This window comes from Callithrix jacchus, chromosome 13 (assembly GCF_049354715.1).
Source record: "Callithrix jacchus isolate 240 chromosome 13, calJac240_pri, whole genome shotgun sequence".
NCBI classification, from domain to species: Eukaryota; Metazoa; Chordata; class Mammalia; order Primates; family Cebidae; genus Callithrix; species Callithrix jacchus.
Window position 1 is genome coordinate 53602379 of NC_133514.1, and position 22556 is coordinate 53624934.

The window sequence follows — 22556 nt, forward strand, 5'->3', positions numbered from 1 at the left end:
CATCTTATTTATATTGACCCTTGGTCACTGATAAATATTTCCATTCTTGTTGTAAAGATCTGAGAGATTTGTTAACCCTGTTGCTATAATAAAATAAGGAAATATCAGTGAAAAAAACATTATATTCTAGTAAAGATAGCAAATGACTTAGACTTACAGGTTCTGGTTTTAAGCCCTGAGTCTCAGTTTCCCGGTCATAAAAAAGGAATGGTATTGCTGGATTTTCTGGGATCTCAATGAGATAATGGATATCAAAATGCTTTGGTGACCCAGCAATCCCCTTCATAAGCCCATAAGCTGGATTCCAGGATCTGGTTTTAAGCCCTGAGTCTTGGTTTCCCAGTCATAAAAAAGGAATGGTATTGCTGGATTTTCTGGGATCTCAATGAGATAACGAATATCAAAATGCTTTGGCGACCCAGCAATCCCAATCCTAGGTATTTACTCAAGAAAAATTAAAACATAGGTCCATAAAAAGACCCATGTGGGAAAGTATCAACATAATTCATAATTACTGAAAACTGTAAACCATGCAAGGTCAGTCCAGCAACCAGTGAATGGATAAAAAAATTGCAGTACATCCGCACAATGGAATCCTACTCATCAATAAAAAGGAAAGAACTACCCAACACACGCAATAATATGGATCAATCTCAAAAGCATTAGACTGAATGAAAGAAGACAGAACAAAAGGCTATATACTGTATGATTCTATTTATATAACATTCTGGAAAAGGCAAAACTATAGGGAAAAAAATTAAATCAGTGGTTGCCAGGGGCTGAGGCTAGGGAAAAAGCTAGGTCCAACTACAAAGGGGCACAAGAGAATGTTTTAGGGTGATGAAAAATATTCTCTATCTTGATTGTAGTAGTAGTTATGTGAGTATATGTTTGTCAGATATCATAAAACTGCACATCTAAAAAGAGTGAACAGGCCAGGAACAGTGGCTTATGTCTGTAATCCCAGCATTTTGGGAGGCAAACGTGGATGGACTGCTTGAGCTCAGGAGTTTGAGACCAGTCTGGCCAAAATGGTGAAACCTAGCCTCTACTAAAAAAATACAAACTTAGCTGGGCATAGTAGTACGTGACTGTAATCCCAGCTACTTGGGAGGCTGAGGCAGGAAAATCACTTGATCACAGGAGGCGGAGGTTGCAGTGAGCTGAGATGGAGCCACCATACTCCAGTCTGGGCGACAAAGAGACTCCATCTCAATAAACAAAAAAAACAAAACAAAAAACCCAGCATGGTACACTGGGGTTTCTCCATAAATTTAACAAAAAACCCCCTAAATTGAAAAATACAAAGCATTATTTCAAGTTGGTATTAAAGAAAGCAACACAGAAAACAGTTCTAATTCTGAAAATATATTGCTTTAATTTGCTTTTAACCTAAAACTGAAATTTTCTAACCTAACACAATTTTTTTTCAAAGAAACATAAAACAGTGTTAGTGAAAATGTAAAACACAGAAGTTGTATATACCATATAATTGCTAAAAGTCATCGAAATACAGAATAAAATCAGAAGGAGCTATATCAAAATAGTAAGAGTAGTATGTGTTTGGATAATAGGGCTAACAATGATTTAATCTTTTTTTTTCTACTTCTCTGTATTTTCTGAATTTGGGGCTAGAAAATATATTTTTATAATAACAAATAAACATTTATTTGGATAGTATAACATCTTAAGATCCAGTTAAATTAACATTTGAACAATCACAAAAGATATTCAAAAACACAAGCTGAGGTTCTTAAGCAAACTTTAAGTATTTACAATATCTTGATCCAAAAAACAGGAATGTAGAAATAAATCTAATTAAGTATTTACTTGCATATTGTGTAAACATCAGTAATCAACAAAGATTATATTATATCTATACTGGCACTACTTTTATTTAGGTCAAATGAGTTTTTTTGTTTTGTTTTGTTTTGTTTTTTTGAGATGGAGTCTTGTTCACCAAGCTAGAGTCACCAGGCTAGAATGACTTGATCTCGGTTGCTCACTACAACCTCTGCCTCTCTGTTTCAAGCAATTCTCCTGCCTCAGCCTCCCGAGTAGCTGGGAATATAGGTGCACACCACCACACCCAGCTAATTTTTATATTTTCAGTAGAGTGGGGTTTTACCATGTTGGCCAGAATGGTCTCAATCTCTTGACCTCCTGATCCACCTGCTTCGGCCTCCCAAAGTGCTAGGATTACAGGCCTGAGCCACCACGTCCAACCCAAATGAGTATTTAAAGATAAATAAATAAAACAAATAACTTCAATTCGAGCTTATTCAAAAGAATCAACAATTTTAATGAGATTAGGTTATAACAAATCTATTTTGACATTAATATACTTTAAAGAAGATATCACATGATTCTTCAAACTCAGAAGAGAAATATCAACCCAATATCATTAGCATGTTGTTCTTTATACATTCTGGTTGGTAAACTTTTGTCCTGAAAATAACATACACTTAAATGAATCAGTACTGAAAACAGTACTTATTTTTGGCTAAATAAGTCAGCATACAAGTTCATTATCTATATATGAATTATCAAATATATCATATAGTGCCTGTTTCTTTCTTTCTTTTTTTTTGAGATAGAGTCTTGCACTGTTGCCTAGGCTGGAATGCAATGGCAAGATATTGGCTCACTGCAATGCACCTCCACCTCCAAGGTTCACACAATTCTCCTGCCTCAGCTGGGATTACAGGCACATACCACCACACCCAGCTAATTTTTTATACTTTTAGTAGAGACAGGGTTTCACTATGTTGGCCAGACTGGTGTCGAACTTATGACTTTGCGATTTGCCTGCCTTGGCCTCCCAAAGTGCTGGGATTACCAGCATAAGCCACCGCACCTGGTAGTGCCTGTTTCTTACATTAGCAAAAATTTAGATGCTAATCGTACTTACTCTACAAGTGCCCCAATGAATTTCTTTAAAAGAATCCAGCTGGGGTAAGTTGGGAATAAGTACAGATGAGACTAACCACATGTTGATCACTGTTGAAGCTGAGTGAAGGGTAAATGGGGAGTTATTTTACAATTTTCCCTACTTAATGTATGTTTGAAAATGTCCATGTGTCCCAATGAAATCCTCATTTTGTTTTAACAGCAACAGGTGAAACAACTAGTGAAAATAAATTTTAATCTCCACTTATATATTAGCAGCTACTATAACTGCATTAAACATTTGGAGGGAAACAATTGATTTATTTTTCCTTTAAATTATATCAGGCCTAATTTATTACATTTGAACATTAATTTCAGAGGTTTTCATAGGGTGTTAACTGAAGGGAAGTGGGATGAAGAAGAAAGAAACAATTTTAGGAAAATAATGTTCGTGAGAGAAAAGAGAAAACATTCCCCATTGTAAGTCAAAATATTACTAGTATACTAACAAATCAAGATAACTACATCAAGAAACTAAAGTAGAATTTAACTTGCATTAAGAAAAAAGGAAGAGAAAGTTAATTTTTAGTTTACTGTAATTAAGAAAGCCCTAAAGTTACCTATTTATATTTTTAACTTAAGACAAAACATACTTTTAAAAGCTGGAATTGTTAATGAGAAGTAAGCTATTTTAAAATTTCAACTTATTTCGAAAAATTTAAGATTTATTTAATAACGAAATCAATTTTTAGAATAAAAAGGCAGACTGTCCATTTGCACATAAAAGTGCTAAATAAATGTTCAGATAACAAACTACTAAAATGATGCATTAATTACCTCTGAATCCAATTTTGAATATTTTCATTAAATATAATATTTATGTCATCCTAAAAACTACTATAAATATTAACCAAAAACACTCACAAGTTAATATAGGTTTTCTCCATTCTTAATACAAAATGGCCTTGAGATTTCTGGGGTACATCATAATATTGATCCAAATTTTAAAAATTATTTTCACAAAAGTAGCAGGGGAAGGTAGTAAAGATCTTCTTAAAGGAAAATCCCATATTACCAAATTTATTTTTTCCTGAAACAGGATAGCTAAACCCCTCATTATATGAGCAAGGAAGTACACCAGGATGACAGTTTTACTTTCTTGATGTTTAAAGTTAGATTTCTTTCCTGTTAGAAGCACAAAATAAATATTTATACAGGGACCACCCTTAAGCACAGCAACTTGGAGTGGCAGGAATGACTGTACTGCTTTGCAACCATGCTGGTAAAAAATATTTACATAACTAGGAGCTTTCAGGGAAAATTTTTCATCCTTAGTTATTTTATAAGTGCAGAGGATGCAACATAAACAAATGTTCTAATTTATCCTTATAGTACATTAGTTCAACTCTACAGATGTTGTTCAAACTAAACCAAATTAACAAAAAGAAATCTAAATTCCCTCTATAAGAGAAGTAGTATCTTTTTATAAACTTCTATAGCATTGCATCTTTGTCTTTCTTAAAGTACTTATCTCCCACCTTAATGTATTTCATTTCTGTACATCTTTTGCAAGTTTAAGGGGAAAAGCAGCTCTTGTTATTATCTAAAATGTTAATGTGCCTTGTACTTTGTTGAATATGAAAGTGGAATTTTAACAACTCAGTAAGTTGGAATGGAAAGCAAAGCCCCAACAATGTTTAACCTTTCCAGGTCCACCAACTGCTGTGAGAATCTCTTGACAGCTACAGAGCTTTTCCCCAGACAAGTGTGCACAGGCAATTTTGAATATAATCTTGAGGATCTCCTGAAGCCCTTACGAGGTCCAGGGCCCCAGTTAACAATTGTTGGCACATGAAATACCAAGAGCCAATCCATTCTTCAACTAAAGAGAACAGGGATAAAAAGAGGACATTCAAGTTCAGGTTTCTATCAGATCAGTTAGACTACTCCCACAATAGATCAAAAAGACAAGAACTAGGCATCTACCAACCATCTACTCATCTCCAATCACAATAAGAAAATCAGCCAATGAAAATAAACAAATAACCAACAATTCTCTGATTAGCCTCAGAGCAGAGAACACATTCCAGCATCAAGGACTTCCTTAACCCCAAGTGTTCTCTGCTCTGAATTCAATCAGTAAGTCCTGTCTAAATACATGGATCTCCCAACCAGGTTTTATTGCCTCATTCTTAACTACATATGGACAACCAAAGAATGCTATACATTTGAAGAAAGCCTGACACATAAAAAAGACATAAAAGAAAAAAAGATCTTGAAAGAGATAATCCAAGTAACAGATTCAAGGGAAGGGGACATACACTTCCTCTATCAGTAATAAAACTTTCAATAAGTGTCCTCAGAGACATTGAAGAAAATAATGCATCCAAAAACAAGTAAATAGTGTTAATAGGAAAAATTAACAAGCGATAAATAAGAGCTCTTGAAATGTAAAATTTATTGCTAAAATTAATTCAATAGAAAGAGTCCAAAGGTAAAGTCAAGGAAATTTCCCAGAATGTAGAGTAAGAAGGCGTGATGGGTAGAAAAGATCTAATATACTCACTATACACAAGCAATGAACAATCCAAAAATGAAATAAAGAGAACATTTCCACTAATAGCATAAAAAGGAATAAAATACTTATGAATAAATTTAACAAAAGAAATGTAAGACATACACAGAAAACTACATAATATTGTTGAAAGAAAATCCAAATAAAAGGAAAAGCACACATGTTCATGAAATAAAAGACATAATACTGCTAAGATGGCGATACAGTACTCCCCAAATTGATCTACAGATTCAATGCAATCCCTATTATATCTTAGCTGGCAATACCAAAGCCACAGTTCATGAAAGAAATAAATGATAAGCTGCACTTTATTGAAATTTTAAACTTCTGCTCTGCAAAAAATACTTTCCAAAGCATCAGATGACAAGCCATAGACCAGGAGAAAATATCTGCCAAAGACTTCTGTGATAAAGGACTACTATGCAAAACATACAGAGACCTCAATAAAATAAATAAATAAATAAACAACCCAATTAAAAAATGGGCCAGAGATCTTAACAGACACCTCACCAAAAAAGATACATACAAATGACAAATAAGTATAAGGTGTTCCCCATCATATGTCATTAGAGAATTGCAAATTAAAACAATGTGATACCACTATATACCTATTAACATGGTGAAAATCCAAAACACTGAAAACACCAAATGTTGGTGAGGATGTGGAGCAATAGCAACTCTCATTCACTAATAGGAATGCAAAATGATACAGCTACTTTGAAAGACAGTTTGGCAATTTCTTACAAAAACTAAACATAGTCCTACCCTACAGTGCAGCAATTACATTCCTTAGTGTTTAGCCAAATGAAGTGAAAACTTATGCCCACAAAAAACCTGTACATGGATGGTTATAGCAGCTTTATGTTATTTTATAGGAACAAGGTCTCACTTGGTTATCTAGGCTGGGTGCAGTGGTGTGATTATAACCTACTGTAGCCTTGAACTCATGGGCTCAAGCCACCCTCCTACTGTGGCCTCCCAGGTAGCAAGGACTACAGGTGCATGCCACTACTCCAAACTTTTTTTTTTTGGTAGAGATGGGGGTCTCACTACAATCTTGAATTCTCAGCCTCAAAGGAGCCTCCTGCCTTGGCCTCCTAAAGCACTGGGATTACAGGCCTGAGCCACCATGACTGGCTAAGCTTTATTCATAACTACTAAATCTTAGAGGCAACCAAGATGTCCTTCAATAAGAGAATGGATAAAGAAACTCTGGTACATCCATACTCGTCAGTGAGTGAAATATTAATTAGTGAATACATTCATACAATGGGATATTATAAGGTAACAATAAGCAATTAAAAAAATGCATTATCAAGCCATGAAAAGACACAAAGGAAACTTAAAGAAGCAGCCCCTTTTAAAAGGCTACATTGTGTATGATTCCAACTATATGACATCGTGGAAAGGCAAAACTATAGAGACAGTTAAAATGATCAGTGGTTGCTAGGAGACTGGGAGGAGGTAGTGAGGGGTGAATCGATTGGCTTATGGGGATTTTTAGGGCAATGAAACTATTCTGAATGATCTACTGTAATGGTAGATACATGACGTTATACATTTGTCAAAACCTATAGAAAGGTAAAAGGCAAAGAGTTAATGCTAATGCAAAGTACAGATTTTAGTTAATAATAGCATTATCAATATTGGTTCATCAGTAGTAACAACTATACCACACTAATGCAAGATGTCAATAATAGAAAAAGTGTGGATATGTGGGGAGAATGGGTATATGGGAACCCTTTATACTCTCTGCTAAAATTTTCTGTAAATCTAAAACTTTTCCAAGAAATAAAGTCTATTATATATTTTTTAAATCCCAGCTGGTTTTATTGCAGAAATTGACAAGTTGATTCTAAAATTCATATGTAAATGTAAGGGACCCAGAACAGCCTACTCAATCTTGAAAAAGAACTAAGTTGGATAACTCAGACTTCCTAATTTCAAAACATACTACAAAACTACAGTAATCAAGACAATGTGGTACTAGCATAAAATAGACATATAAACAAATAGAATAGAACTGACAGTGCATAAACAAACCATTTATGGTCAAATGGTTTTGAACAAGGGTGGCAATATAATTCAATGGTGCAGAAATGGTGCTGGGACAAGTGGATATCCGTATACAAGATAATAAAGTTGGATACGGCTGGGCGCGATGTCTCAAGCCTGTAATCCCAGCACTTTGGGAGGCCGAGGTGGGTGGATCACAAGGTCAAGAGATCGAGACCATCCTGGTCAACATGGTGAAACCCCGTCTCTACTAAAGATACAAAAAATTAGCTGGGCATGGTGGCGCATGCCTGTAATCCCAGCTACTCAGGAGGCTGAGGCAGGAGAATTGCCTGAACCCAGGAGGCGGAGGTTGTGGTGAGCCGAGAGCGCCATTGCACTCCAGCCTGGGTAACAAGAGCGAAACTCCGAAACTCCGTCTCAAAAAATAATAATAATAAAATAAAGTTGGATACTTTACTGCAGGCTCGAACTCCTGGGCTAAAGCAATCCTCCCACCTACACTTCCCAAAGTGCTGGGATTATAGGTACATGACACCACACCTGGCCTAAAACTATAAAATTCTTAGAGGAAAATATACAAGTAATCTTTATGACTTGGATTAGGTAATGGTTTCTTAAATACAGCACTAAAAGCACAAGTAATGAAACAAAAAACAGATACATTGAATGTCATTAAAATATAAAACTTTTGTGATACAAATGATACATAGTAGTTGAAAAGACAATCCACAGAATGAGAGAAAATATTGCAAATCATGTATCTGATAAAGGATTTGAACCCAGAATATATAAAGAATTCTTACAACTCAACAATAAAAGACAAGTCAATTTTTAAATGAGCATAGGTTCTGGATTGGGTGTGGTGGCTCACACCTGTAATCCCAGTGCTTTGAGAGGCCCAGGCAGGATGATCACCTGAAACCAGGAGTTCAAGACCAGCCTGGGCAATACCGTGAGAGCACCATCCCTACAAAGAATTAAAAAATTTAAAAAATTACCCGAGTGTGGCAGCACATACCTGTAGTCCCAGCTACTCAGGAGGCTGAAGCAGGAGGATCATGATATCCCAGGAGTTCAAGGCTACAGTGAGCTATGATAGTGCAACTGCACTCCAGCCTGGTCAACAGAGCAAGACTCTGTCTAAAACAAACAAACACACGCACACACAAAAGAACACTGGCTTTCAATAGGTATATCCCCAAAGATATACAATAAGCTAACCAGGCATCATGGTGCATGCCTACAGTCCCATCTAGGAGGTGGAAGGATTGCTTGAGTCCAGGAGGTTGAGGTTGCAGTTAGCCATGATTGTAACACTGTGCTCCAGCCTGAGTGACAAAGCAAGATCCTGTCTCAAAAATAAAACACACACACACACACACACACACACACACACACACAATAAGCACATGAAAAGATGCTCAACATCATTAGCTATTAGGGAAATGCATATTACAACCACTTCACACCCACAAAGGTGCTATACTAAAAAGGAAAGACAAGTGTTGGTGAGGCTATAGAGAAATTAGAACCCTCATACACAGCTGGTGGGAATGTAAAATAGTACAGCCACTTCAGAAAACACTTCAGCAGTTCCTCAAAAATTTAAACACAGAGTTGCCATATGGCTCAGCACTTCCACTCCTAGGTATATACCTAAGAGAAATTAAAAAATACATCCAGGGCTGTCTGTAGCAGCTCACACCTATAACTCCAGAACTTTGTGGGGCCAAGGCAGGAGGATCACTTGAGAACAAAAGGTCAAGGCCAACTTGGACAACATAGTGAGATCCTGTCTCCACACACACAAACAGTTTTTTTAATTAGCCAAGTAGCCAGGACAACTGTAGTCCCAGCTAATTGGGAGGCCAAGGTAAGAGGATCATTTGGGCCCAGGAGTTTGAAGTTATAGTGAACTATCATTGTACCACTGCCCTCTAACCTGTGTAACACAGTTTATCTCTTAAAAAACAAAGACATTGACCATTGACTGTATAGTCACATAGATACTATGATTACATTTCCCTTCTTGAATGATTTTGTTTTTCTTGAATGATTTTGTTTTTCTAATCATCTTTCTTTATATTGTATCATCAATCATAACACACTAACACTTGAATATTCATAGCAATATTATCTACCATAGTCAAAAATATAAATAACTCAAATATCCACCAACCAATAAATGAATAGATAAAATGTGGTATGCCCATTCAGTGGAATATTATTTGACCATAGACAAGAACAAAGTACTGAATATGTTACAACACAGAGGAACTATGAAAACATTATGCTCAATGAAAGAAGTCAGACACAAAAGAAATGTATGATTCCATTCATAGTAAACACCCAGAACATGCATGTAGAGAGAAAGTAAACTGCCTAGGGCTTGCAGGGAGAGAATAGGAAATGACTTCTAAGGGGTATGGAGTTTCCGTCTAAGGTAATGAAAATGTTCTAAAATTAGACTGTGGTGATGGTTGTACAAGTCTGTCAATATGCCAAAAACACTGAATTATACCTGTAAATGGGTAAATTTTATAATATGTAAATCATATACCTCAATAAAACTGTTTTTTTAAAAAAAGATCTAACAGAGAATCTATCTTAGATTTATACCAATGAGGGTTCCAGAAAGAAAGGAGGACATTATACATTATTATATATTATAAAAATATATATATTATATATATGTATGTATGTTAGGTCAAGGGGTGTGTGTGTGTGTGTGTGTGTGTGTGTGTGTGTGTGTGTATTTTGTGCATATATATATATATATCTATATATATAAAAACAAAACAGGGCATTTCCTAGTTTTTGGCTCAAAACCGACCCCCAAAAGACTCACAAGATACCAAACACAATGAATGAAAAGACCAACAACTAGACTAAACAGTTTAAATTCAGTAATACCAAGGCTAATGAGATGATACTGTTTCCAGAGAGAAGATATAACTAACAAAGTTACCTATAGAGAATAGGAAACAGACTGGCTTCAGACTTCTTATTGGCAATATGGAATGCTAGTAGATAATATAGAAATATCTTCAAAGTTCTGAGGGAAAAGAATTTAACATAGAATTCTGTATTCAGGCGGAAGGTAAGAATAAATACATTTTCAAGACATGCAGGACCCAGAAAGCTTACTTCTCACACTGGCTTTCTTAGGAATTTACTTGGGGGCATGTTGGGACAAAATGAGGGTTACTGTTAAAAACAACAAGATATGAAATCCATGAAACAGTGGAATCAACTTGGGAAAGAAAGAATGGAGTCCCCATAAGACAGCTTGCATCAGACCTAGATTGCAATCAGTTAAGTCTGGAAACATCAAGACTGAAGGCTCCATTTGGGAGGAAAAATACATTAATACTTTAAACAACATAAGGTGTTTATGATTGATGATACAAGATAAAGAAAGATGATTAGAAAAACAAAATCATTCAAGAAAAACAAAATCACATTCAAGAAGGGAAATGTAATCATAGTATCTATGTGACTATACAGTCAATGGTCAACAATATTTATATAATCACTATAATATAAACATGGTTTATTGATTCTCAGTTTTAGAATATATCTGTAAATAAAGCATAGAAGATTCAAATACAGTTACAAAACAGAGAAATAAGGTTAGTAATTACTGATAGAGCACGCATGTGCCAGGCATTGCTCTAAATACTTTACACCTAATCCTCACAATATTTGTACAGTATGGTTATTATCCCTACTTTATAGCTGAGGAAATTGAGGCATTGAGAAATTAACTAACTTGCCCAAGGTCATACAACTAGAAAGTGGAAGAACTGCATTCAAATTGAGATAGCCTGGTTCCAGAGTTCATGCTCTTAACCATTATACTATGCAGCCTCTCAGAATATAGATGTTAACCACCCTGACAATATAAAAAGTAAAAATACAGATAACACTCCATTCCCCACAGATTTTCATGCAACCCATCAAAATTCCAAAAGTAGCCCAACAGAATGCCAAAAGTAGAAAATTTTGAGGGTAGTACTCATAAATGCAAGGGAGAAAACTGATTTCTTTACTTTCTACAATGTTAATCATGGTAGATTCACATGATCACCCAAGACTGGAGTCCAAACAAACCCTTTACATCGGGAATAAAGAGATAGTGTCTCCAGTTGATAGAATAGAATAGAAAGGCTTGAATATATTGAAGAAATTGAAAAAGTAACCAAAAGATAAACAGTGATACAAGTGTGGCAGGGCAGGAGTGGGAAGAAGGGCATGGTGAGCTACGACCTTATCTCTTACAGCAGGAAGGCAATTTTAGAAAAATAACATCTAAAACTGATAAATGAAGAAACAGTAGTATAAGTGTATTATTTAGCCATATGGCTAAAAATTACTATCAGAAGTAAAAATATAAGCAGTTAGATTCCCAGGGTAACAGAATGAGTAGGGAGAATTAGATCAAGGGATTCATTTTTCAGTATGTATCCTTTTAATAATTTAATAATTTTATTACTCTGATAAAAAAAGAGAACATTTGACACATGACACATACTAGATGATTTCTTTCTTTAAAACTGCCTTGAACTAGAAGAATATTTTTGATATCACCTAGCCAGCCAATTCACTTTACAGTTTATATGTGGCAGACTATATTTTCTACAGATGGCCACACCATTATATCCCATCCACATGTTCTTACAACATGACACTGTCACTCCTCCAACAAAGGTGGGACCTATGTTCCCTCCACTTAAATCCTGGTGGACCCACAGGAGAGGTCATTTAGCAGGATCACAGACACACACACACACACACACACACACACACGCAGAGTGAAAGGGAAAGAGGGAGGGAGATGGGGATATAGAAGGGAGGAAGGGGAGGAGAAGTCAGGAAGAGACGTATACCTGAAGAATCTTCCTAGCCCAGGTATCAGACTTATCAATGAGCCTTCAGATTCTCAACGCCAATACAGTGGCCACTAGTCACATGCCGCTATGCAGCTAATGAAATTAAGATTGAATTAAATTTAGAGTCAGATTTTCAATCATACTAGTCACATTTCAAGTACTTGATAGCCACATACGGCTAGATTCTACTGTATTGCACAGGATAGATGTAAAGCTTTTCCATCATTGCAGAAAGCTCTATCTGTAGTGCTATTTTAGATAATTCCATCCTCACCACCTTCCAGCTGCCCTGCTAATGCCAGGTGGAACAGAAATGAACTCTTCCACAGAGCCCTGCTCAAAATGCCAATCCGTGAGCAAAATAAATGTGTTTTCACCCACTGCTTTTTGGGGTGGTTTGCCACACAGCCATAGTAAGATGAACACACGGAAACTAAAGCTCAGAATGTGAAGTAATCTGCTACAGTTTGGAAGTCCACAAAATCAGGTGAAGAGTAGAACTAATCACATTTCACTTCAACGCCCAATAAATGTTTGTGAATAAACAAACAAGGAACTTCTCAATATTTGAGCCCTAGCTCTTTTCTAACTCCAACTAGTCTACTATCATCCACCAGGAAAGTTGTGTCCTCTACTCCAGAAAAAAAGTTTGATGTTTCCTAGTTCTGAAAGAACAACAGGAATCTCAAAAATGTCAACATTCATGAATTTGTGTCTGAAAACACCTCCTAGCTTATTTTGTTTACTAGAATCACCATTTGAGTAAGGTGAAGCTCCACTTGCTTTTCCAGTGTTTCTATACTGATCTTTACATTTCGAAGTATTTTGTTTAAGTCTTACAATTTTTTCATTCTTTTTTTTTTTTTATTTGAGACGGAGTCTTGCTCTGCCCAAGTGGGAGTGCAAGTGGCTCAATCTCGGCTCACTGCAACCTCTGCCTCCTGGGTTCAAGTGATTCTCCTGCCTGAGCCTCCTAAGTAGCTGGGATTATAAGCAAACACTGCCATGCCTGGCTAATTTTTGTAATTGGCCAGGCACAGTGGCTCACACTTGTAATCCCAGCACTTGGGAGGCCGAGGTGGGCAGATCGCTTGAGCTCAGAAGTTCAAGACCAGACTGGGCAATATGGCAAAAACTCATCTCTACCAAAAATACAAAAAAAATTTAGCTGGGCATGAGGCTGTGTCACTGTAGTCTCAGCTACTCGAGAGGGTGAGATGAAAGGATTGATGGAGCTGGGGAAGTTGAGGCTGTAATAAGATGTAATAGAGCCAAAAAAAAAATTTGTTGAAGAGTCAAACCAAAAAACCTTTGACAGTATCTACCAAAATTAACCAAAAGCTTTGTCCTTTAAATGCTCCCTTTAAAAGCAAAGTATTTTAAATAAAGCAATTTTATTTTTTGAGACAGTTTCACTCTTGTTACCCAGGCTGGAGTGCAATGGCGCGATCTCGGCTCACTGCAACCTCTGCCTCCTGGGTTCAAGCAATTCTCCTGACGCAGCCTCCTGAGTAGCTGGGATTACAGGCATGCGCCACCGTGCCCAGCTAATTTTTTGTATTTTTAGTAGAGATGGGGTTTCACCATGTTGGCCAGGCTGGTCTTGAACTCCTGACCTCAGGTGATCCACCTGCCTTGGCCTCTCAAAGTGCTGGGATTACAGGCGTGAGCCACAAGGTGCCCAGTCAAAAATTTTTTTTTTTTTTTTTTTTGAGACAGGCTCCTGCTCTGTCACCCAGGCTTCAATGCAATGGCACAATCAGAGCTCACTGCAGCCTTGACCTCCCAGGCTCAAGTGATCCTCCTGCCTCAGTCTCCCAAGTAGCTGAGACTACAGGTGCACATGATCATGCCCAGCTAATTTTTAAAAGTTATCTGTTATAGAGACAGTGTCTCACTATGATTTCCAGGCTGGTCTCAAACTCCTGGGCTCAAATGATCCTCCTGTCTCAACCTCCCAAAGTGCTGGGATTACGAGGTGTGAGCTACTGTGCCTGGCCAAAGTACAATTTTTAATAACTTGAACTAATGCAAGTTACAGACTTGAAGAATCAGAAAAATAATTGGGATTTAAGAGAATTTCCATCTAAACATGAATATAGCAAATGTTATGAGACTTTATTTTGAATAATGAGTAATGAAGTTACATTGAAACAACCTGGGAGGTAGCAGAGACTCCTCATCTGACCTTAGCACAAAACTGGGCTTCATGTGCAGACACAAAGTTTCCAGCCAACACAAGCCTAAGCAGGCATGCCATATTGAGATTTCCACATACAGAATTAGGTGATTAAAGAATTAATGTTAATTTTCATACTGTAAAATTGGTCTAATATCTGTGTTGGTAAAGAGTTGTCTTTTAGAGATGCATATCGGTATTAGGGACAAAACAGTATAAAGAGATTTGCTTGAAATTAAAACAGAGCTGGGAGTGGACAGTGTAGGAGGGTATAGGTAAAATAAGGGTAGCCATGAAGTAGTGACTGCAATAACTGCTTATGGCTGGTTCATTATATTCTTCTCCTTTTATACTTAATAATGTCCACAGTAAAAAAGTTAAAAACTGAACAACAAACAGGCTTCTCTAGTTAAATGTTTTGGTTTGAAATGCAAATTAAGGGTTATCAGAGTAGGAAACGGGAGCAAGTAGAATTCCAACTATTATTAAGAAGGACCAAAATGTCAGAAATAAGCACAAAATGCTTCTGATGTATAAAAATAATTGTCACTCTAGCACATATACACAATTACTCTCAAATGAGGGTTACAGTCCCATTAGCTGACTCATACTTTACAAAGAATGCTAATGTGTGTGGTTACTGAATTTCTGAGCACATAGCCAGTAAGTAGAAGGGATGCTAATCAGGAGCTCAATACCAGCCTGGTAACTTAGCCAAATCACTTACTCTTACTTTTCTCCACAGAAAAATGAGAGTGGTGGCTACATTAAGAGGCTTGCCTTGATGATTGGAACAGATAACTATGAAGTATCTTGGAAGTAGACTGTCCAGTTGCAGCCAACAACTTGCCTGCAACCTTATGGGAGACCCTGAGCCAGAACCACCTGGCTAAACTGCTCCCAGATTCCAGGCTCTCAGAAACTGCATGAAATAATACATGTTTATTGCACTAAGTTGCTATGTTTTGGGCTAATTTGTTACACAGCAATAGATGTCTAATATATCATACTTAGGGTACAATTTATCTATTATTTGACCAGCTAATTTTTTGTCTAAATACAGTCATTGAACCTCTTTGCTATGTTAATTAGATTACACAAGGGAACCCTTTAAATCATCCGAATAGAGTGCTCATCATCTTATAATGATATGCTTATAGAGCAGGATATTATACTCAGTATTGAACTTCTTGAATCTAACCTTGCCTATATGTATGTTTGCTGTGAGGTTAAAAATCCAAACCTGTGTGTCATGATTCAGTACCTCAGGCCCTGACCCAATTCTCAGGTCTTACTCTATATGATATACACACTCTATATCTGTATATAAACACAATGTTTCTGCTCTACAATATATTTCAATATTAATAAAAAGTACTCTTAGTCCTACCTGAATGAGGCATTTGCTCACATCACTAGCACAGAGTGCTTTGTTACAGCTCAATGATGCCGGAAGCCATGTTAGGAACATCAGGATGGCTAGAGTAAGCACAGCCACATAGGGTGACTTCATGTTTCTTCAAAGAAGATGATCAGTAACTCTCAGGAAGCTAAACAAACAAACAAACAAACAAAGACAACCTTAATTCAAAGGCAAGTGCTAGAGTAAAAATAAATACAAAAATGAAAAACAAAACAAACTAAGACTCATTGTTTGTGTCAATAGACTTTGTCTTTCTTTTTTAGTGTCTCAGCCTCCCAAAGAGCTGGGATTCAGGGGTGAGCCACCGCATCTGGCCAAAATATTCTTTTAATTCTATTAGTACCACACATTCTAATTCTATTAGGACCACTGAAGTATAGTGGTGTGATCATAGCTCACGGCAGCCTCGAATTCCTGGGTTCAAGTGATCCTCCCTCTTCAGCCTCCCAGTTATCTGGGACTACGGACAATATCACCATGTCTGGCCTTCAAAAAACTTTTGAGTGATCATTTAAAGATCACTCTCAATGAAAGATTACATAAACATTCAAAAATAATGATTTTATATAATAATGGCTTCATAGTCATCTTAAAGGACCTAGAACACAAAAATTCCTCAGACTATCCAGAAATGGTGACTATGAAAGCAGAGTAAATATATGTAAACCCTGAGTAATTTGAGAGTCTATCAGGCAAAAAACTAGTTTCAATATTGTATTGCTACTATTCAACTTGAGTTTCAGGTCCATTATTCAACACTAAGCCCATATAAAACAATTAATATTGTATTATAATTTTAAGATATTTAATTTTAATTCTTAGAATTAAAACAAAATGTTAAATGGAAATTATTCTAGGATCATTTAGACAGAATAAAGCAGCTCAAAGCGAGAAGTAGAGTCCACAGAGTCACTTCTTAAATAATTGAGCAAATAACAAAAGGCAGTGTAAATTATTAATTGCATTAAGAACTCTGGGTAATTATTACAGTGTTAAGATCTCTTTTTTTTTTTTCCTGAGACAGAGTCTCGCCCTGTCGCCCAGGCTAGAGTGCAACCCACCTCCCAGGTTCATGCAATTTTCCTGCCTCAGCTTCCTGAGTAGCTGGGATCACAGGCGCCTACCACCATGCCGGGCTAATTTTGGTATTTTTAGTAGAGATGGGTTTTCACCATGTTGGCCAGGCTGGTCTCGAACTCCTGACCTCAGTTGATCCACCCACGTCGGCCTCCGAAAGAGCTAGAATTTTAATTCCACCACGCCTGGCCAAGATAGTCTTTTAATCCTATTAGCACCATGCATTCTTCAAAGTTATTAAGAAGACATTACAGTTCAAAAAGGAGGAAAAAGACTAGCACAAATACAGTCTGACAGGGACCAAACAGTAAACATAGCTATTAAACTTTAAAGATGATATCATTTTGTCAGGTTAAAACACCGTCCCATCAAATATAATAAATGACTACTGATGTAAGAGGGATAAATAGTGAGTTTATGGGGGCATTTATGATTACTCTAAACTTTTATTCTAAGTGCTACAAAGTACATTAAAGGAAAAACAATAAAAGAGTGAAAAGAATAAAGGGCTTTGGACCCAGTATGAGTCAATTTTGAAAGAGAAAGCCCTGGCGATCGTTACTGAAGCTCACAAAGCATTCCCTAAAGACCGTTAGTAACCTAATTTTCTAATGCATTTAACGCCGCATACCAAGTAGGATGATTTCTGGAGCAACCAGTACATATTTGTGGAGGCCAAAGAAGGTATTTGGAAACTAATTTTTGTGAAACTAGTTTTCAACCTACAACCACGAAAACTGGGTTTCCCCCATCTTTCATGCTTGTCTTATAAAGCGTTCCATAAATTCATCTTACTACCCAAATCTCACTGGAAAAAGTACTAAAGTAACTTCGGCTATGTCCAAATCAGGTAACAGAATTAAAGGACTTATTTTTTTCCTAAGTAGTTAGAAACCGTCATGCATCAAAATTGTTTCGCATACATCACACCCAGTTTCTCGTTAAGGAGACTGCACTGACAGCAACCAGGACAGAGCAGAGTCTCTGTAGAGCGGTGCCAGGGCCCCGAAGGCGCCGGACGCCCGGCGACGCAGAGGCCAGCGGCAGCGCGGGGGTCCGGGCACCCGGTATCACCCGCACCCCGGCTCGGCTGACGCTGGCTGCGAAGGACGCTAGCCGGCCCAGAGATGGTCTGGACCGAGGTGGGGCAGAGATGCTGCGGGATCCCGGCGTCCGGCCTGTGTGCGCGCGCCCAGAGCCCCCACTTTGTCCTCCGCTCAGCCGGGCCCAGGCTTCTCCCGGCTCCCGCGAAGCTCGCCGCGGGCCCCAGCCTCCAGAAGCCCGAGCTCCGCGCCCGGCCCCTTCCCGGCCAAGAGGCTGCACAACTCCCCCGCCGCTCCCGCTCACCATGCGCCGCGGCCCGGCGAGGTCGCCTGCCCCTAGATCTCCGCGGGGTCCACCGAGCCCGGGGAGCGCAGCGGCGACTGTGAGTGCGAGGCCAGGCCGCGCCTCCCGCCGTCCCCTCCGCGCAGCGACCGCGAGTCTCCGGCACCTTAAAGAGACAGTCCCGCCAGCCGCCAACCCACCTCCTAGCTCCCCGCCCAGCTCCTCTCTTCCCCTCTGCACTTGCCGAGGTCCACAGCCGCCAGTTCCCGCCAGGAGGCGTCTCTCACTCCCCGGCGCTCCTGTCAGTGCGCACGCCCCTACCTCGGCCCCGTCCACTCCCCGCCTTCCCTCACGCCACGCCCCCAACGCCCCCGGGCCCGCCCCTCCCTCCTGCCACGCCTCTACGGCGATCTCAGGCCCTCCCGCCCGCCGGCCACGCCCCCAGGCGCGCCCACCCCGGCTACCCGGCGCGATTTCCCTTCGCGCTTCTCCGCGTCGGGATACCGGGTCCCTCGGGTTCCGGCAGACCCTCCTGTCAAGCCCACTCTCCAATTCCCTTCTGTTGCAGTGTTAAGATCAACAGTGACTCACGATTAAAGCCTTGTAATGTGCTAACTACTACGCTGAGGATGTGCAGTGTGGTAAAAATTCCTCAGGACTCCTCGCAGCTGCCCTGTTCTAGGAAGCGGCCAGGGCCCGGTTCTAGTGATGCAAGGCCGAGGCTCTGGGCGCTAAGTAGATTTGCGCGTCGCCGAGAGCTGGCACGTTGAACCCTTGTTGTCTGCCGTCAGAGGTAGGATTTATTTAAAATTCGGGTTTCTGAGATCTACCTCAGACCTACTGAATAAGGATCTCGGAGGGCAGAGCTTTCGGAATTTCGTTCACCAATTCATTAAAATTGCCGAGCTCTTAGTGAGTTCCTGGCGCTGACCTTTGCATCTGCAATAGAGAGGAGGGGTCGCAGTGGATCCAGGCGCGGAGGTGGCGAAGCTCGGGTAGAAAGGGCGCGGTTAGCACGTAGGTTAAAAACACTGAGAAGGGCACTCAGTTCTTTCCCACAATTCTGGGTTGCTTTTTTATTTTTATTTTTTTCTTCTTCTTTTGAGACAAGATCTCACTCTGTCACCAGGCCCCAGGGCAGTAACAGCATCAGGGCTCGCTGCAGCCCCCACCTCCCGGGTTCAAGCGATCCTCCTGCCTCAGCCTCCCCAGTAACTGGGGCTACAGGCGCGCACCACCACGCCCGGCTAATATTTTATCTTTTTGTAGACATGGAGGTCTCGCTATGTTGCTCAAGCTAGGCTCAAACTTCAGGGCTCAAGCGATCCTCCCACCTCAGACTCCTAAATCGTTGGGATGACAGGTGTGGACCATAGTTCCTGGCCAGAATTTGCTTTTTAAAGAACATTCCAGGGTGAATAAGTTAGAGCCCACTAGACCAGACCGTCCACGGAGCACCTTCTCTTGGAAATGTTGACCTAGTCTCAAACCCTTATGCTAATAAGTCGTAAATGCCTTCCACCCCACTTTGTTGACTGGAAGGAAACAGAAAGAATGAAAACAGCTGATTGGCTGTGGATTGCAGCCACCAATGCTAACCCATTTTTGTACAATAAATATAGGTTTTAAAAATCATCCTTGACTGGGGAGAGATAGCATGGGAAGAAATGCCAGATATAGGTGAAGGGGAGGAAGGCAGCACATCACACTGCCATGTGTGTACCTATGCAACAATCTTGCATGTTCTTCACATGTACCCCAAAACCTAAAATGCAATTTTAAAAAACGAAACAAATAAAACAAAATCGTCCTTGAAAATTATCCTAGAGAAATAATTAAGGTATACCTGAATTTAAGTATAAGAATCTTATTCTTGGCATTACATACTCGTTAAGTGAATTAGGAAACTTCTGATCAATGGACTAATTCAGCCATTAAAAATAATACTGCAGATCAAACGTTCTCAAACTTTTTGGTCTCAGAATCTTTTTACACTCTTGAAAATTATGGAGCACTCCAAAGAGGTTTTGTGCAACATCTGTTAATACTTATAAAATTAAAACAATTTTTTTACATATTCATTGTATCTAAAAATAACAAACGGTATATGGTAACAAATATTTTATGAAAAATAAATATATATTTTTAAATAGAAGGCAGAGCAGCGTGGTTTTAGATTTTTGCTATTCCCTTTAATTTCAAACTTAATAGAAAGCCCTGTTTAGCAATCAAATTCATTATTACTGGGATTTAAAAAAAGAAAAAAGAGGGGGGTGGGCGTGGTGGCTCACGCCTGTAATCCCAGCACTTTGGGAGGCCGAGGCGGGAGGATCACGAGGTTAGGAGATGGAGACCATCCCGGTCAACATGGTGAAACCCCGTCTCTACTAAAAATATAAAAATTAGCTGGGCATGGTGGCGCACGCCTGTAGTCCCAGCTACTTAGGAGGCTGAGGCAGGAGAGTTGCTTGAACCCGGGAGGCGAAAGTTGCGGTGAGCTGAGATCGCACCGTTGCACTCTTGTTACCTGGGCAATAAGAGCGAAACTCCGTCAAAAAAAGAAAGAAAGAAAGCCACTGTTTTTACTGCTTCTGTATTCAAAACTGTTGCAGTATCTTGTATTATGTAGTCTTTACTTGTGAGAGAATGAGGGTGAGAAAGGCAAATAATGCCTTAGAATTAAAATTAAAATAATTTTGAGCTCACAATCCCTTGAAAATGTCTTTAAACCCCCTCCCTAGCAGTCCCCAGATCACACTATGACAATTAATGTTGCAAATGAATATTTCGACAATGAAAGATATGCATCATATATAAAAAATTTAAAAGTACTGTATAGTTTTTGAATAATTAATTTTAAAAATTGTATATAGGGATTTTTGTTGTTGTTGTTTTTGAGACAGAGTCTTGCACTGTCGCCCAGGCGGGAGTGCAATGAATGACGTCGGCTCACTGCAACCTCTGCCTCCCAGGTTCATGTGATTCTCCTGCTTCAGCCTCCTGAGTAGCTGGGATTACAGGCGCACACCACCACACTTGGCTAATTTTTTGTATTTTTAGTAGAGACAGGGTTTTACTTTCTTGGTCAGGTCGGTCTCCAACTCCTTGTGTTCTGCCTGCCTCGGACTCCCAAAGTGCTGGGATTACAGGATAGAGCCACCAAGCCTGGCCTAGAGTTATTTTTAAAGTGCTGGAAAGATAATGATGGTGTTAGTGGTTATCTCAGTGAGACAGAATATTATCTTTGTTAATGATGTTTTTTCTTTTTGCTTGTCTGCATTTTCTGATGTCTTTACTTGTATTCATTTGGTAATAAGAGAAGTAATACAGTTATTTTTCATTTAAATTAAAGATTCTCTTTGACAGGACCTGGAAGGTCAAATGATAGTTGAGCCCTCAGGTGAATATGGTGGTTCCATATTAAATAATAGTGAATAATAGTGGTTCTGGATCTCAAATGGTTGGCCATTTGGGAATTTGGAAGCCATGGGGGTCACTGCAGTGGCTGTTTTATTTTACCAGAAGACTTTCTAATCATTGCAAGTGAGAGTCTGACAACAATGTGATAGAGCTTCTTAGTAGGTTTTGATGTAAAGGTCAAAAGATTCACTCCTAGCCCTCAATCAGATACAGATGTGTCAGTGCGTGCCTCAATCAGATATAGATGTGTCTGTGGGTAGAGTCTCTCAGCTGGCCACAGCAAGGGTATATTCCTTTCCTACTGCTGCTCTAACAAATTACCTCATGTTTAGTGGCTTAAAACAACACAAAATTGTCTGGGCACGGGGCTCACACCTGTAATCCCAACACTTTGGGAAGCTGAGTCGGGAGGATGCCTTGAGCCCAGGAGTTCAAAACTAGCTAGGGCAACATGGCACAACTCTGACTCTACTAAAATAAAAATAAAAATTAGCCAGGTGTGGTGGCATATATCAGTGGTCCCAGCTACTTGGTAGGCTGACGTGGGAAGATCACTTGAGCCTGGGATTTGAGGCTGCAGTGAGTTTTGATCACACCACTGCACTTCAGCTTGGGCATGGGAGTGAGACCCTGTCTCAAAATATAATAAATAAAATAAAATAAAAGAAAAGCAAATTTATTACTTTGCAGTTCTGGAGGCCAGGAGTTCTAAAATCAGGGTGTCAGCAGGCCTGTGTTCCTTTTGGAGGCTCTAGC

General features: G+C 39.1%; 1 protein-coding gene across 3 annotated transcripts in view; it reads right to left on the bottom strand.

Annotated features, from left to right (window-relative positions):
- Positions 1-18721, bottom strand: part of TWSG1 (twisted gastrulation BMP signaling modulator 1) — a 64797-nt gene extending 46076 nt beyond the window's left edge. Inside the window, exons 1-2 of one of the 3 annotated variants that reach the window (XM_008979484.5) lie at positions 18625-18721; positions 15945-16104 (exon numbers count right to left, since the gene is read on the bottom strand). In XM_008979484.5, coding sequence (XP_008977732.1) covers positions 15945-16067 — 123 coding nt within the window. In that variant the 5' untranslated portion in view covers positions 16068-16104; positions 18625-18721. Of the gene's footprint in view, positions 1-15944; positions 16105-18401; positions 18509-18580 lie in introns of those variants that run through there. The other 2 variants (XM_008979483.5, XM_002757054.7) reach the window with 2 other exon arrangements.
- Positions 18722-22556: the final 3835 nt, after the last annotated feature.